General features: G+C 44.1%; 1 protein-coding gene across 2 annotated transcripts in view; it reads left to right on the top strand.

Annotated features, from left to right (window-relative positions):
* LOC109874495 (CD276 antigen-like) overlaps positions 1-15417 on the top strand; it is a 77432-nt gene extending 62015 nt beyond the window's left edge. Inside the window, exons 7-8 of one of the 2 annotated variants that reach the window (XM_031810326.1) lie at positions 319-357; positions 12601-15417. In XM_031810326.1, coding sequence (XP_031666186.1) covers positions 319-341 — 23 coding nt within the window. In that variant the 3' untranslated portion in view covers positions 342-357; positions 12601-15417. Of the gene's footprint in view, positions 1-318; positions 358-12597 lie in introns of both variants that reach the window. The other variant, XM_031810321.1, reaches the window with a different exon arrangement.
* Positions 15418-18141: the final 2724 nt, after the last annotated feature.

Here is an 18141-nt window from a genome sequence, read left to right as displayed (position 1 = left end):
GACCTGATGGTCGTTAGCAAGTTGGGTACTACTAGTGCATGTCCAGAGTGCATAAAAGGAGATAAAAGGAGATTACCGTGACTCAACAGTCACATGGCTCATGTGTGGCGGTAATACAGGCACCACAACAGCCCTACCCACAGATTACAAAGAAGGTATGAAGGCTGGCTACATACATGTTCACATGCCATGCTACTGGGAACCACTTTCTGCTGCTAATAGCCAACAGTTCTACTGTACAATGTTGTATTGTTCTATCATCCTAATTGTCTTACTGGCATTACGAAGCTCATATTCCTCTGTTGTTCTGTCTTTCAGCCATGACCCACCTGAAAAGCTAAAGATAAAAGAACACAGGTAAGAATCACATACGACGACGTCATTACACACCCTTCATGTGTGTGTCCGTGTGTATGTGTGTGTGTGTGTGTGTGTGTGTGTTTGTGTGTCATATCAGGTTGCCTTTGCATTTTATTTCCCCCTCCAGCGATTGCAATGTATTTTCAGGAGGCAGTATGTGCTCTCGAGGCCCCAAGGTCTGCAGAGGCTGTGGGTAACTGCTTCTGTAATGAGCCTCAGGCTGCATTCATTCTGTGAAGGACAATCAGGAATTTGGGAAAAGTCTTGATATTTTGATTCTCAAAATCACAGGGTCATTGGTTGCCATGACAAATGTATTTCTGTGCAATGTCATTAGAAGTGGGTTTTGAATATTCCAGCTCGTTCCTAACCCCCCTTAAAGCCCAATTAATGTGAAACACGTGATTTTCCTAAATTATAACATGTTATGATTTGATATTGAGATTGAGGCCGCATTGGACCTATAACCATTGTAGCGATGACTCATTAACCTGCCAGCACCAGGTGTGTTTGTGTGTCTCTGTGGGAGACGTGAGTGACACAAGAATACAGGAGGAGGTTAAAAATAGAAATGCTGGTTGTAAAGTGAGAAGCATCAACTTTCTCTCTGTCTCTCTCGTTCTCTCGCTCGTTCTCTCTCTCTCTCTCCCAGCCAGACAGACACGTAGGTGTTGATAATAGTCTCCGTGACCTCAACAAGTCAGCCTATTTATAACCTGTTTCTTACAGTTTATTTGCTCCCTTTAGTGAATTCGACTATGCCAATCTTTTGCACACTGTATTTATCTAACACGTAAAAAAAAAGTGAGAGGAATTTGACTGCTTAAATCATTTAGAGGGATGATGCTTGTCGGCTCAGCCCACCAACCTATAGTACAGTACACTACCTTCAGGGCTGGGGAGTAACTGATGATTACATGTAATCAGTTACATGTAATCTGATTACACAAAAAAACTGTTACTCTAAACAGTAATTAGATTATAGATACTTTTGAAAAACTAGATAATTACTTATTGGATTATGTTGGAATCCAGAAAGGATCTTGAGAAAATAAATAAAAATACATTATGACACCTTTCTGTTTTATGACATTCAATTCAGTATTGAGAAAAGAAGCAAGTTACATTTTTTTCTCTGACCACAAGCCAGAGACCACTATGAGGACACACCAAATGCATTTTATGGATCCTGTTTGTCTTCTTGTCATGTCTCTTAAGGGGAAAGTAATCCAAAAGTAACTGAAAGTAATCCGATTATACTACTGAGTTTGGGTAATCCAAAATGTACTTTACTGATTACAATTTTGGACAGGTAAATAGTAACAGTAACGGATTACATTTAGAAAGTAACCTACCAAACCCTGCCATGTAGACATACACACTCCTCAAAAAGCAAGCCGCTAAATAGCTAGCTATCTAACTATTGGAGAAATATCTCTGATGTTCAGTTTATAGTATTCAGCTTGGTATCTGAAGAGGATGTACAGTATGGTTACCTACCATGCAGCTGTGTAACGACACTGTCTAGAGAGACTTATGGAGTGTCTGGATGGTGTGGTGTGGTGTATTTCCTCTCCCAGAACAGAACAGCCCAGTGCAGTATACTCTGTCTATCTATCTGTCTGTCTGCCTGTCTCTCTGTAGTGAGGGTCAGGTGGACCATCCACAGATCACACCAGTAATGCAGTGGCAGACTGTGAGGCCTCATCCATCACCCAGTGACTGGAGCCTGGCCTGTGTGGCCCCTGGTCTGCTGCCTGTCTTTAGAGAGGGATGGGCTGGCCCATCGGCAGGCCAAGCATTGGGAGGCTGTGTCAGGCTCCACCTCACTCCCCTGGTCCTACCCTTCCTGCCTAGGCCTGAAGGAGAGGACTGCCCAGGCCAGGAAGCCCAGCTTGGGTACCGTGTTCTGACTATTTTAGGAAAGCTTCACTAGCTGACAGAGGGAGGTTATGAATGCCAAGCACATTTTTGTTACAACAGCGTTTTCTGTGAAATTTACATTTTCCTCTTTCATTATGACGAGCATGTTTGATATTGCTCGTGGATATTTTTAGAGGCGTTTCAGAAGCTTTCCATCAATTTTGACCCAACTAAGATTGAACCTGTCACATTAAAGGAAGCAATGAATGCAGTGTGAGAGCTTCCTCTTTATTTTCCTTCCATCCATAAAATAGCTGGATTTCATAGGGCAGGTTTAGGGGTTCAAGACATGGATCTGTTAATAAGACGATGGGATAGTTTCCCTATAATTATATTCATCACATTTGGAGAATAATCACAAGGGCCAGCTGGAGTGAAGGAGCTGACACAGCATTTCAGCTGACACACGCTTTGTCAACTCACACATATTATGTTACTATGCAAATAATACAGATGTTTCTCTTGCTGTAAAAACGCAAAGCAAAGTTATTTGGTGTCAAGACAGTGATATCAATATCTTTATTGTGCGTATATGTCACGATTGTCGTATGAAGCGGACCAAAATGCAGCGTGGTATGTGTTCATGATGATTTTTCAAATAAAAGAAAGCACTGAACACTGAATACAAACTATACAAAAACAATAAACGAATAACGACCGTGAAGCTATAATGAGAACTGTGCTGACACAAGCAACTAACATAGACAATCACCCACAAACAGTGAAACCCAGGCTACCTAAGTATGATTCTCAATCAGAGACAACTAATGACACCTGCCTCTGATTGAGAACCATACTAGGCCGAAACATAGAAATCCCAAAATCATAGAAAAACCAACATAGACTGCCCACCTCAACTCACGCCCTGACCATACTAAATAACGACAAAACAAAGGAAATAAAAGGTCAGAACGTGACAGTATATATACGGTCATAGTATGTTTTTATTCACAGAGGGCCAATGTCACGCCCTGACCTTAGAGAGCTTTTTATGTCTCTGTTTTGGGTTGGTCAGGGTGAGATTTGTGTGGGTATTCTATGTTTTGTTTTCTATGTTTCTTTAGTTCTATGTTTTGGCCGGGTACGGTTCTCAATCAGGGACAGATGTCTATCGTTGTCTCTGATTGGGAATCATACTTAGGTTGCCCTTTTTCCCTCCTTTCAGTGTGGGTAGTTGACTTTTGTTAGTGGCACTATAGCCCTGTAAGCTTCATGGTTGTGTCTTCGTTTGTTGTTTTGTTGGCAACATTTTAAATAAAAGGAAAATGTACGCTCACCACGCTGCACTTTGGTCCACTTCTTACGATGCCCGTGACAGAACTTCCCACCACCAAAGGACCAAGCAGCATGGCCAGGAGAGGCAGCCCCAAAAAAACTTTGGTGGGAGGCACACGGGACGGTCGGCGGAGCCGAGGATGGAACCAGAGCCAGTCGGGTGAAATTGGAGGGGAGCGAAGGGAGTGAAGCAGAGACAGTGAAGGAGTTGATGGGGAGATTGGAGGAGAGAGCTATTAGAGAGCTGCTGTGTTGTTGCATGAGGCACGACATTCGCCCTACGGAGCGTGTCCTCGGGTTGATGTCACCTGAGTCAGCTCTCCATACTCGTCCTGAGGTGCGTGCTAGCCGTCTGGTGAAGACTGTGCCATGCCCACGCACCAGGCCTCCTGTGCACCTCCCCAGCCCTGCACGTCTTGTGCCAGCTTGGTGCCCCAGACCTCCGGTGCGCCTCCACAGCCCGGTGAGTTCTGCGCCGGCTCTACGCACGGTTTCCCCAGTTCACCAGCTCCCCGCACGTGCCTGGCTAAAGTGGGCATGCAGCCAAGAGGTGAGGTGCAAGTGCTAAGCACCAGAGCTCCAGTGCTCCCCCACAGCCCGGTTCGACTTGTGCCTGTGCTCTGGAGGTGTCGGGCTAGAGTGGGCATTCAGCCTGGAAGAGTGGTGCCAAGGCTACGCACCAGATCTCCAGTGTTCCCCCACAGCCCGGTCTATCCTGTGCCCCCTTCACGGACCAGGCCTCCAGTAGGTCTCCCCAGCCTGGTCTATCCTGTGCCTCCTCCACGGACCAGGCCTTCAGTAGATTTGAGTCCGGTGCCTGCTCCACGGCAAGGGTGCCCAGTCCGGGGCCCGCAGCGAGGGTGCCCAGTCCGTTGCCTGCTCCACGGGCCAGTCCGGTGCATGCTCCATGGGCGCCCAGTCCGGGGCCCGCAACGAGGGTGCCCAGTCCGGGGCCCGCAGAGAGTGTCCCCAGTCCGGGCCCCCAGAGTGGGTCCCCACACCAGAGGCGCCACCAAAGTGGGGTGAGCCAGAGTTGGAGCGGGGTCTACGTCCCGCACCAGAGCCACCACCGTGGATAGATGCCCACCCAAACCATCCCCTACAGGTTCAGGTTTAGCCCTGTAAGCTTCACGGTTGTTTCTTTGTTTGTTGTTTTGTTGGCGACATTTTAAATAAAAGGAAAATGTACGCTCAACACGCTGCACTTTGGTCCACTTCTTTCGACGGCCGTGACAGCCAACCATGATGACAGAGGGCGGAGGAACTCGTTTCTTCTAACTTCCCCAAATAAAGTAGAGGCACCAAGAGTCACTCTCAGTCCAAAATGGCACCCTATTTCCTATAGAATTCTATAAGCCCTGCTAAAAAGTAGTGCACTATATAGGGGATAGGGTGCCATTTGAGCCACTGTCTGTGAGGTTATCTGACGTTACTACGCCCTGACCTTCACGTTCAGTCCTATCACTGTCGCAGGCCAATATCCTGTAAACCATATTCTCCTGCTGAATCACCACCAATCAATTATTTTAATATTTCTGTGGCCATTTTTTTATAGATTATCTCATTTATGCATAGTGCAGCATGTCTTATTAAATAACGTAAGTTCAGTGCATCTGATTATCTTGCTTTAGTGTCATGGGACATTTTTGTTTTCATAAAACCTTTTACCACCTTCTTGGTATATCTGTTTGTATGTGATTCATTATTATTTTCTATGCTTCATTCTTATATTTCATACAACAACTGCAGGCCACTGGGTATGGAATTCACTCACCTTGCGTGTCCATACTGTGTTCACACCGAGAGCTGTTGCCATGGTTAGTAATTAGCCGTAGTGAGTGCTCCCTGAAACATTGAACAATGGTGAAGCATCTCCTGTAATTCCTCACAGAGGACTGTGTGTCCTTGAGGGAAGTGTCATTCATTGTGGAGACTCTCACCTTGTCTACTAGTAGGCTTTTTACCAGAAAATGCTAATAGACAGCCTGATTGCGTTTGTTATCGGCTATAGCATGGTGAGATATGCAGTATAAACGTGTACGTTTGACACAATTTAATGATCCATGTTAATCAGGAGGACATATCACTCCAAATGAGTCATGCATAGAGAACTTCAGAGTCCCATTGTACTGGGAGCTGCAGCACACATGCCCTGATATTATATCTGCCAATGGAAGGAGGATGAATTGTCAAGGCCAGACACAAAGCGAATAAAGGAAATCCTGCGAGTGTGAATGTGCGAGAGGAGGCAGAGAGACAGATATGGCCTAGTCATCCAGCAACAGCCAGTAGACTACCACAAATGAATTCCAATGAGAGAGTAGATATTAATATGTCTAATAGGACAGGCCCTATAGGTACAATTAGCTCTAGATAATGGCCCTCTCAACCTTCTTTTCTACTAGAGCTCTAAAATATTGATTTAATTCTCCCCTGTATATCTACTTAAACTCTGGACTTAAACTCTGGACTGTCAATCTATCTCATTGTTATGTTTTACAGTGTTGGCCAAGGGGCTTATTCTGTCTCTGTCCTGTTTTAGGGAGCAGAGACGACACATCACTTTGAGGAGCCGCACTCTTCTCTTTTTTATAAGAATGAGGAAGAGATAACGAGGCGAAGAAATAAAGTGAGATATAAAAATGGGAAATGGTTCCTGGAGCATTTCAAGTATAGCTGCTGTGCTGTGGCTCGTCGTTGAGAGTGAGAGAGACAGCGAGAGCAAGAGAGCTGGCGTGAGGTGAGGAATAAGCTTCGCTTGGCGTGTCGGTGTGACCTTTGGGTGTTTCTGGGGAGAGGGCAGGCGCCAGGCGGCGACGCGGCTCCTCAGGTTACTGTTGTCTCAGCGCCGCGGCGAGGCTCATCTGATGTTGATGATGTCAGACAGGACACTTACGCTGGGCTAGAGCTCTCCTGGGAGGTGTTGGCTATGGAATCACCCTCTCCGACTCGCTCTCCTCATCCTCACATCTGTGCATTATTTAGCTTATTGTCTCAGCCATTTATCAGGATAATGACTCTGCAAGCGTATAATACTGTACTGTACATTTCTCCAAGTGACAAGCACCAGATACCTGATGATGACCACTGAGGAAAAGCCAATAAAGAGATGTGCAGAAAACTGCATCATATTGATATTGGAGGATGGTCTAGGATGGATAGTTGTGCTGCTCAGAATATCACTGACTGCATAGTATTTTGTAGCTTTGCTTGGGGAGGATTGGCGCGGAGCCATACGCATCAGAATAGTGGAGATAATAGTGCAGTGAAAAATAAAATACAAGGACCAAAGTTGCTGGGCTGGCTGTACTTTCTTTTGGACCTTAATAACGATTTTCATGACAAGAAACTCGTAATATCAGTGTGCAGTGGCAGGCAGCGGGAGTGTGGGGACTGAATCACTGATCAATGACAGCTAATGAACACGGCAGGAGTTCTGCTCTGTTTGCCTCTCGACAGAGAGCCCCGCTCCTCTGAGAGATATTTTTCTTCTATTTTGCACCCAAAAAAATACAGGAGGCTTCATTGAAACCAACTGCCTCTGGGCTCAATTAACTAGCACAGATTACTCATAATGCAGATGAGAGCCTGGGTATGTAATACACAGCATGGAGACCACTCACCTTCCCTCCTCCTTCACTACAACTCTATGCCTTGGGGCCCCGTGACAGTGCAGTGCGGTGGGCTGCGGTATGCATGCAGAGGTACATATATACATTATATATGGAGTGTCTCAGGTGATCTATGGATCCTGAAGGCTGTTTATCACTCCATCATGGTGACATGGTACTGAGTCGTGTGCAGTCAACACAACACAGCTCGGGTGTCACCTGGCTGTCAGCAACACTTAATATACCTGGCTCAGGGTCTTTGGTCGCTGCTGTCCTGATGCCCCTGGCCTGACTGTCCAATCCCCCTTGCATTACATGGATGGAGAGATACTCCTCCAGAGCATTCATCATGTCCTCCATCACCCCTGCTGGGGCAGAGGGCCGGGAGCCTGGCACCTGCACTGTTGTCTCTTCTCTCATTGGCCACATGAGGTGTCCTACTGGGGTTGGGACTTTTATAGAGGCCTCCACTGGCATACAGTACACAGTAGCACACACCTTCAGACATTTTTACAGCTTTTACAAATGTCATCTCAAATATGAGCTGGTATAATTGTGTTGAAACACTGTTCTTTTAAATTGGCTAAATGAAATACATACTGCTAAACTATTGTCAGCAAAGGAAAGGTGTGTGTTGAGAACATCAAGAGAATTACAGAAGGCAGAAATGTAAATAGAGTAGTTAGCATACCCAAATGGGAATAGGCACAAATATGCTGGATTTGTAGACTGTGAGGCTGCGTTTACAGTCAGCCCAATTCTGATATTATTTCCACTAATTGGTCTTTTGACCAATCACATCAGATCTTTTCACATCAGATCTTTTTCCAGAGCTGATCTGACTGGTCAAAATACCAATTAGTGAGAGAAAAAAATCTGAATTGGGTTGCCTGTGTAAATGCAGCCTAAGATATATTTTTATGTGAGTCAGTGTTATAAATCTCAGGGAGAAAATACATGGCTCCAAATGAAAGGCGTCAGAGCTGAAAGATGTGTATCACTGTGTTGACAAACTGGGCTTAGTGCCTCAATACTGTAGAACTATATTTCATAATGAGAATCTATTCTAGAACTGAGGACTAACGATTTACAAGAAATCAAGGGCATAACATTTTTTGCCATTAAAAGCCCTCTGAATTCCAGTTCTAGAAGGTTTCAAAAGGATCACCTTCCTCAACCTAGACACTGTGATTGTTTAAATTAATGAGCTCTCATGAATTCTGTCACTCAGCCACAGTGATGACAGTGCAATTAATGATTATTTGACCCGACACAAGCTTAAAACAACTTCCTGAAATGGAAATCGTAATACAATCTCTGTCTTTCCATTGGTGGAAATATCTGGAATGACCTGTGTTAATTAAAGATAAAATCCTAGGTGAGGGCGGTAGACGTGTCTGTCAGAGAGTGTGCTTCTGTCTGTATCTGTGCAATGATGTGGATAACATATTAGATGAGAGCGAACAGAGTGACCAGCCAGCAGCAGACCAGCAGCTACAGAACAGTATAGTAGCCTCAAAAATTCACTAACATTGATTCGCCGCCAATTACTAGCTGCACAGGATCCATGGACAAGGCTCACTATATACTACATTTTTAACGAAGGAACATGTTTTGAAAACCTTGTAATTACACTAAAGCAATGCGAGCAGACCATTAAATTACATGGCTGGAGAGACAATTTGGAACATAGAAATGGGTCAGATTTAATTGTAGAGCTCCTAGTTAGTCCCCAGAACACCGACAGGTCCACTCAGCAGCCATCAGTCCACTGAGTGGGAATGGGATGATGACATGAAAGTGACCTCATTACTCCACCACAGACCAAATCAATAAACCATAACAGCCCATGGTCCCTTCTGATGTCATCATAGACGCACAGCTTGATATTCATCATACAGATGATGATTATAACACTGAGGAAGAAGGGGACGAATGGTTTGCATGCTGCTTTGCCAGGCGACCAGGTTTCCCAGTGTAAACACAGAGCGATCTGCGACTCTTTTCTTTCTCCCTCTCCTCTCTCTTCTTCTGACTCTGAATCACTCCGCCTTTGGGGCTTACCACAGGAGTCTCTTCAAACAAGGCTTTGTACTGGAGTGTAGAATCAAGATTAATGCACTTCCACAGCTCTGTGCTGCTCTAGGGGAAAGAAGCCTGATAATTAACACCAGGGGGGGCTTGGAGGAAATTGGAGGGGGGAAATCACACAACATAATAAAAATACGGGGAAAGGCACATATGACGTTTATTTGGCGTGTGTGCGATGTGTGAGGCTGCGTTGAGGTGACAGTCAGTGAAGCTGTGACTGCGACGTCTTGGTGGGTATGTATGACGGAACGGTTTACTCTGAGCATTGTTTATCATTGTCATGTCTGTAATATTTCATTGTGGTGTGCTTACCACCAGCAGTGTTGCAAAGCATAAACCACATGCATTTATACAAATTATACAAATGTATACAAATGAAGTGTTCAATAAATCTTTATAAGGACACTGTGTATTTCATAATGCCTTATGGACAACCTGTCTTACCTTGTCCGTTGTAAGATCTCTCCAAAGCTGCATATCGACTTCTGGAAACGTCTGTGTTTATGTCAGAACCCCCCAGCTGGAGTTGTTCTCTGATAATGACTCAGATTGTTGTCATTTACATCAATGTCTGAAAACAGCGTGCCCGTGGCTCCCTGTACAGAGTTCTCCAAATATATAAATAAGTGGTGGAAGGTTACCAAGGAAGAGAATGAAATATGGCACTTCCATTTCAATGCAAATGAGGACTGAAATGAGTGCAGTGTGGATTTACAGTGGTTCATTAGAATGGACCCAGCACGCTGCTGCTTTAAGTGAACAGTCTCCTATAGCCTGAGTAAATTAGTGTGCAATCCCCTGCACTGGCTGTAAATGAAACTGTCCGTCAGCATGCAGCGTCTCAACCTGCTAAGAAGAAGTGGGATAGGATGGTTCTGTCCTCCTGATGTCTGTCTGCTGGAGCTCTTGGATAGAGAGAAAGTTTTCTTCAAGTTTGGATAGTCTGTGTTAACTTCCAAGTCTATTCAGTCAGGAGTCTGACGTGAAGATATGAGAGTTTTTTAGTGTATGCTCGTATCGCATATACAGCCAAACAATCTCTATAGCCTTTGGTAAAGGTCTGGGGTGGTCTTTCATTTCTGAAATTCATTTCAGGATGCTGCTGTCCTGGACTCAATAAGAATGACCCCCTGTTTGAACACACACATCATGCATTTCCAAAGGGGGAATATCTAAAAGTAGATTTGAATCCGATGAGAACATGCAGGTGTGAAAATATTGTGTTGTGTTCATTTTTATGATGGATTAGGAGGCAAGCTGCACTGCCCTCTGAGAGGAGGCAAGCTGCACTACCCTCTGAGAGGAGGCAAGCTGCACTGCCCTCTGAGAGGAGGCAAGCTGCACTACCCTCTGAGAGGAGGCAAGCTGCACTGCCCTCTGAGAGGAGGCAAGCTGCACTGCCCTCTGAGAGGAGGCAAGCTGCACTACCCTCTGAGAGGAGGCAAGCTGCACTACCCTCTGAGAGGAGGCAAGCTGCACTGCCCTCTGAGAGGAGGCAAGCTGCACTACCCTCTGAGAGGAGGCAAGCTGCACTGCCCTCTGAGAGGAGGCAAGCTGCACTGCCCTTTGTGAGGAGGCAAGCTGCACTGCCCTTTGTGAGGAGGCAAGCTGCACTGCCCTCTGAGAGGAGGCAAGCTGCACTGCCCTTTGTGAGGAGGCAAGCTGCACTGCCCTTTGTGAGGAGGCAAGCTACACTGCCCTCTGAGAGGAGGCAAGCTGCACTGCCCTCTGAGAGGAGGCAAGCTGCACTGCCCTTTGTGAGGAGGCAATCTGCACTGCCCTTTGAGAGGAGGCAATCTGCACTGCACTTTGTGAGGAGGCAAGCTACACTGCCCTCTGAGAGGAGGCAAGCTACACTGCCCTCTGAGAGGAGGCAAGCTGCACTGCCCTCTGAGAGGAGGCAAGCTACACTGCCCTCTGAGAGGAGGCAAGCTACACTGCCCTCTGAGAGGAGGCAAGCTACACTGCCCTCTGAGAGGAGGCAAGCTGCACTGCCCTCTGAGAGGAGGCAAGCTGCACTGCCCTCTGAGAGGAGGCAAGGAAAGTGGGAACTGGAGTGAGTTTTCAAATGGAGAGCTGCTGTTTAATATATATGGATATCCAGAGCCACCGAGTTTACAGAGACCTCTAGGAAACTGGCAGGACTCAGATGTCAACAGTCTGACTTCTTTTGACTTGTATAATTCATCAAGTCGTCTCTGTTGTTTTATTTACAGTTTCCCCACTTCATAGAGATATATCACGTGCCACAGATACAGTCAGGGGAAAATATGTCATGATTAAGAAGTGATAGAGACGTTTCCAAACAGTGGCAGCAGCCATTTTTCCAGCCAAAGTGACCAAGACAGCATACACTACAAGCGTAAGAGTATTACATCTGCTGATGGTCTGCAATCTCAGTCCTTCCAGACAGATCAGAATCAAAAGGAGCTTTATAAGCATGACAGGTTTGGACAGGAAGTAGAGATGAGGCTTTTCTGGAACAAAGAGCATGTAGGCTACTGCAAAATGTCATAATGCATTAAGTATTCCTCTTCCTCAAACTTTTTTTAAATATATATATATATTTCCTTTCATGTACATCTTTAAATTATAATTTTACTGAAAAATGTCAACTAATTATAATTTTTTGGAAATATTTTATTTTCAATTGGAAATCCAGAGCAGTATGTTTCAGGTAGTTCTGGGTAATCCACTCTAATTACATATCTAACCTGAACCTCTGCGGTTATACCCTGCTATATTGCTTTTTAAAATCTGAAACTAGGAGAGCTTCACGTGTGACATTATTTTATTTATTTATCCTTTATTTAGCTAGGCAAGTCAGTTACTAACAAATAATTATTTACAATGACGGCCTAGGAACAGTGGGTCAACTACCTTGTTCAGAGGCAGAACAACAGATTTTTACCTTGTGAGCTCGGGGTTTCAATCTAGCAACCTTTCGGTTACTGGCCCAACGCTCTAACCGCTAGGCTACCTGCCGCCCCATTATAAACCCTGTGTGTCTGAGTTAATTCTCGAACCAGTTTAATGATTCAGGGAGAGCAGTTTAATTTGCTGTGGTAGCATTAGCAGTGGTGTGGAGGGGTCTATTGGGACCGGAGTGGGTAAACTACATTAAAAGTTTAGAAGAGTTACCTGTAGTATGGAAAACAGGTAAAGTGGATAAAGACTGGGATGTTGCAGTCATCAAAAGGAACAAACCGTAATATTGTCCTGTTGGAATAAGAAAGTGTCTCGGTAATGGTTTTTCTCCACAGCACAAATCCCTATAAGGTTTTGGTCTGACAACCTCCCTCTCTCTAACACAATATTATTATTATTTTTTTTTCAGCAGTGAGGAGGCAGACGGTGAGACAGCGATGAGACTTATATTTAATCCCACTACACCTATCCATCAACGGAGAGACTGGTTCCACTGTCTCCTACCCACACAGTTTCCAGTCCTTACTGAGCTGACAATGAGTCTATCATACCCATCCCTACAGGACCACTTCCTCCTGGGCTTCCAAAAAGACATAAACCCATCATATTCTATTACAGCACTCTACATTTCCCTTCCCCTGCTACTCCTTCAATTAACAAAGTATATGAACGCGGGTGTGGAGTCGTATTCATTTCTATGCAATAGGCTAAAGAGAAGCTCCACTTGAAGGCCATTGGATTTGACAGGCTCCCTGTCTCAAACCTGGACAACATTTTCTCTTCACTATGTATCGAGGTAGGAAGTTTGAGAGGCCCAGAATCTCATTTCTAATAGGAAGTGAACAGCTTAAGAGATGACCAAGCTGAGGCTGCCATCAGCGTCTCCCTAGCTGCCTACCTGCCAGAGACAGAGTGTAGCTGTGTAACTCTCCATTTACTCCTCGACTCACTAATTAATGGTTGCCCGTGGAGTAACTTGTACCTGTCAGTGTCTACCGTTCTCGTATATTCAATAACTTGGGGGAATTGAAATTGAATGCCAGCTAAGCTCGAACAAACTGCAAATGGTGCATGGGATACACCCTGGTTCTCTCAGTGACCTGACAGCAGCCTTATATGTAAGGTTTTTAATGAACATGGACTCTTCTCAGCTACTCTTGACTGCCAAGGTGGAATGTTTTATGAATTCAAGATGGAGGGTGGGTGGGTGATTGTATAAGTTCTGTTACAGTATACAGGTACTCGAGCAGGTCCTTGTGCCAAATGTCAATGTGCGTATGAATGCCAAAGCCGTCCATAAAAGAACCCAGTGCCGATTCGCATTAAAGAGACATGGTGAAAATGTTCCCGAGCGGTCACTGGTAATTATTGCGTCCATTTCCAGGGCCACTGCATGTGTGTTCATGGAGAACAAGGTCCACTCCATTACACATATCTCCTTACCCATGGGATTAGCCACACTGCTCACAATTCATACCTCCACTTCTCCATTAGAGCTGATTTATCTGCAGACTACACTCCTCTACATAATGAGGAAAACAAGAATAATGGTGAAAAGTAATACAAATCTTTCATTTACATGTGGATCTAGCCGGACGTGTTAAATTACCAGTTACGCTCTCACGTTCTTAGGGACTTGCAGATGCTTATTCATCCCAAACATCTTAGTTGTTTGAATAATGAATTTCCTCCAGGAGTATTTGCTACTGCCGTGTGTGAAATAAGTGGCTGCGGTTGGGCTGGTGGAACAGACAGGGTGGCTGTCTCTGAGAGGTAGGAAAGGAAGGGTTACCCCCCCCCCCCCAGCCCATCACTATTCCTTCTAAGCTGGATGAAGCTGTTGATCAAACCGAAGGCTGTGCTTCCAAATCCACATCTGTCTCTCGCTCTCTGTACAGTAGCCCTTGACCTTGCCATGTGTCCTCATGGCCCAGACACCCGCTTGAAATTAAATTACAGATTAGTGGCTTCAGCTCCTTGGAAGGGTTTATTTGGTTGCCCCCTCTCTGTATCACTCTCATTCTCCCATTCAGGAGCATTGAGGAAATGTCATGGGATTTAAGAAAGAAAATGCCAGCCTTGAAACAGTTTCTACTTCAAAGTCTATACTATGTTGCCTGGCCTCCCTAAATTCAGGATGTCTGCAAGGAGTTCTAAATCTTACAGGTGAGGAATAGGGGGTAGATGGCATGTGGTGATTACTGTGCTAGAATGAGTAACGAACAGGGGAAACGGAAACCAAACTCACACATTTTTATTTATTTATTTCATAAAACGTCTTCAGACTTCAATGTCTCTGTAAGTTTGGCCTTCTCCCATCAATTCCATCAAGCTGAGATGGAGCATGAACTCTTCACCAGACTCAATGACTGGTCCTGTCACTGAGTGCTACTTTAGACACTGTTGTTGCACCTTGAGATTGAAAAATCATTCTAGCGAGACAAGTGGACCAAACGCCGAGCCCTCATTCATTTGGAAGACTGTCACACATAGCACAATGCTGTAATTTCAAATCACTTTCACTTCCACTCTGTAGGTTCTGTGATTTTTGGCAAATCAGAATGGCTTGTTAGCCCTATAAATGATCCACTTCCCTTCATATTGATGTAGATTCCCAGTCACTCCTCAAGTATTTAACTCATCATGTCAGAGTCTGGCCTCTTTTCATTGGGAAGTAGGTTCCCCAACAGAGAAGCTCCCCCACAGGGCAAACACTGGTTGAATCAACGTTGTTTCCATGTCATTTCAACCCCCCCAAAAAATCCATCTGATGACGTTGAATCAATGTGGAAAACTAATTAGATTTGCAAAAAGTCATCACATAACCCAATTTTTTACCTAAATAGAATGACATTTTTTTGTTGTTGATTTCACACTGAATTCCCGTTAGTTAACAACTCAACCAAATGCAAATCAAAGTTAGCCATTGAACGGATGTCTGTGCCCAGTGGGTACTGTACTGTAGAGACACTTTCAAATCAAGATTACTCACTGTAAACATATTTGCATTAAATGCTTTTCTAGAGTCCGGAGTCTGTAGCCAGATTTTTTTGTTCTATTGTGTTGTTTGGAATAAGTGGAAAGTTAACCTGAATGTCACAGTTTGTTGAGCAATGGAGAAAAACTCACAGCCGACATTTGAAACTGTATAGTTCTCCTCTCACCAGGGGGATTGAGTTGTGTATTTAGTATGGAGAAAGAAAGCAATCAATAAAACAGCTGTTGGTAACCAAGGGACAAGAGAAGTGTCTTTGAAACTTTAGCACATGGTGCTTAAAAAGCGCAATATAGTCAATAATAGATGAAAAACTACTGGTAGCAGCCATGCTCCAGGGTGTTATACCCACCGCTAGACAGAGAAAAACACACGATTAAACTATTTGTGAAGATTCATTTCCAAAAGCCAATCTTGACTATCCAGCATAGTTTTTGAACTGACTTAATAGTTATGATTTAATTTGATTTGATACTTTTGATTTTCTGGGTAATTATTCATGACAGAGAGGCACATTTATTAAAACGTTGTAATGGGAATTTAAAAGGGAAAACAGTACCCATCAACATCCTTTGGACCTCTACATTTTTTAGGACATAAGTAAACATGGAGAAAACGGTCAGGATTGTCAAGACATTGACAGATCTGAGGAAGAGATGGGCAAAAATACCGAATCGAACACGCTGCTCATCAATCAAAACATGAAAACAAGGTTTGAAAGCACGTTTATGTTGCAACGCTTCCCCCTGAATTGTACTGTCAGAGTAGATCAATGTTGTTGTCATTTGAAAGGTGATCAGGTCACACAAGGGAGAGATTGGTAGTCCACAGTTGACCAAATGCTCACAGAGAAGAGAGGCTTCCATTTTCAAAAGGGAAAGTTTGTTCTTTCATAGTGTTTTACCTCCGGGACGGTATATCTTGAAGGACAAAACAGTTTCAATAGAGGCTCAGATAAATATTCCTCATCAGTATGTAATCATGCTGGGAAGGAAAAAAAGTTTGAAAGCACCTGTGAATCGCTAACACTACTCTGTTCCCCTCTGAATGGTAAGCAGGCTTACTGGATGTGTACTGTTGACACGAGGCTTTACAGAAGACAGATGACAGAGCCTCGCTTTTAGAGGACAGGGATGGAAGGAAGAAGTGGCACAGAGATTACAATTATAAAAAGAGGCTAAACTGCCATTATTTCATTTGAATTGGCATTTTGATCTGAGAGATTTGTGAAATGCAGCATTTGCTCTCTGACAAAGATGTGGAACCGTAATAATGTCCCTATTTGTTGTGGCATTCATGTTCCAAAGGCTTTGTCTCTGTAAAGATAGCCATTCTGATATGTCACATTAGGGGCACGACCAGGGGCACAAAGTCATATTTATAAAGGCCGACATACGCCAACTTTGACTCCTTATCAATGCACATTGCATGTCATGGATAAAGTAAGCATAAGGAATGCAGAGTTGTCAATCATAGGATGATTTGCTTGTCTTTATTTCCCTTTGATGTATCTTTTCCCCCCCATTTTTATAAATGCATCAAAGCTTTTCCTAGATGTTTTACTGTTGATATGTCATATAATAATTGAGTCAAGCATACAATTTCATCTGGCATCAAAATAATGTATTACTTTCACTTGACTCTAGCTGCCAAGCAGTACACCCATGAGAAATCCTTTTAAGTGTATGCTTTTATGTCATGTGTTTTTACTGTCCCTCTCAATCCCAGTAAATGTAAAGATCAAAAGCTTTTGTTTTATTTGATGCCTTTGTTTTCTTGTCACTATGTCCAACAACAACTTCATCAGTTTCACAATGCCAGAACCATACCAGACATTCTGTGACTGTTTCTAAGTCTTTATGTAAGATATTAAAGGATGGTTGATCCTGATAAAACTGGGTTATTCACACCACACGGAGATAGAGAGGCAGTAAGTATTGAAGACCCTCAGTGGACCACTGAACACCTCCCAACCCTAGGGGGCAGCAGCTACCAGGTCAGGTGCTGAGACATCTGTCTAGAGAGACTGTACAAGATGGCGGCAGAGGTGAGGGCTGCCGTCTTATTGGCTCTTAACCAGCCATGCTATTTTGTTAGTTTTTTCACAATTTTCTAAACTAGTTATGAACATAATGTTGCTGCTACCGTCTCTTATGACCGAAAAGAGCTTATGGACATCAGAACTGGGATTACTCAACTCAAATTAGACGAGGAGTTCAGTCGGAGACGAGGGATATACTATACACACCCGACCAGGCCCAGATCCCCGTGATTTGCAGGAAAAGGAAACATAGGTTTTGCGGAAAGAGATCAGGATGCCTTGTGAGGATCAGGCGACGAGTGGCTAATCTGCCCTTGCCTTCCGTTCTGCTAGCTAACGTTCAATCGCTGGAAAATAAATGGGACAAACTGAAATCACATACTCTATATCCTACTAACGGGACATTAAAAATTGTGATATCTTATGTTTCACCGAGTCGTGGCTGAACAATGACATTAAGAACATACAGCTGGCGGGTTATACACTTCACCACAGACCGAGGCTGGAACTAAAACCGCACTCAATGAGCTGTATTCCGCCATAAGCAAACAGGAAAACGCTCATCCAGATTTGGCGCTCCTAGTGGCAGGGGACTTTAATGCAGGGAAATTTAAATCAGTTTTACCTAATTTCTATCACTATGTTAAATGTGCAACCAGAGGGAAACAAATTCTAGACCACCTTTACTCCCCACACAGAGACGCGTACAAAGCTCTCCCTCGCCCTCCATTTGGCAAATCTGACCATAACTCTATCCTCATGATTCCTGCTTACAAGCAAAAATTAAAGCAGGAAGCACCAGTGACTCGGTCTATAAAAAAAGTGGTCAGATGAAGCAGAAGCTAAACTGCAGGAATTTTGCTAGCACAGACTAGAATAAGTTCCAGGATTCTTTCGATGGCATTGAGGAGTACACC

Source organism: Oncorhynchus kisutch, linkage group LG3 (assembly GCF_002021735.2).
Source record: "Oncorhynchus kisutch isolate 150728-3 linkage group LG3, Okis_V2, whole genome shotgun sequence".
In the NCBI taxonomy this organism is placed as follows: Eukaryota; Metazoa; Chordata; class Actinopteri; order Salmoniformes; family Salmonidae; genus Oncorhynchus; species Oncorhynchus kisutch.
Note: the sequence above shows the minus strand (reverse complement) of the source record. Positions and strands in the feature narration are given on the sequence as shown.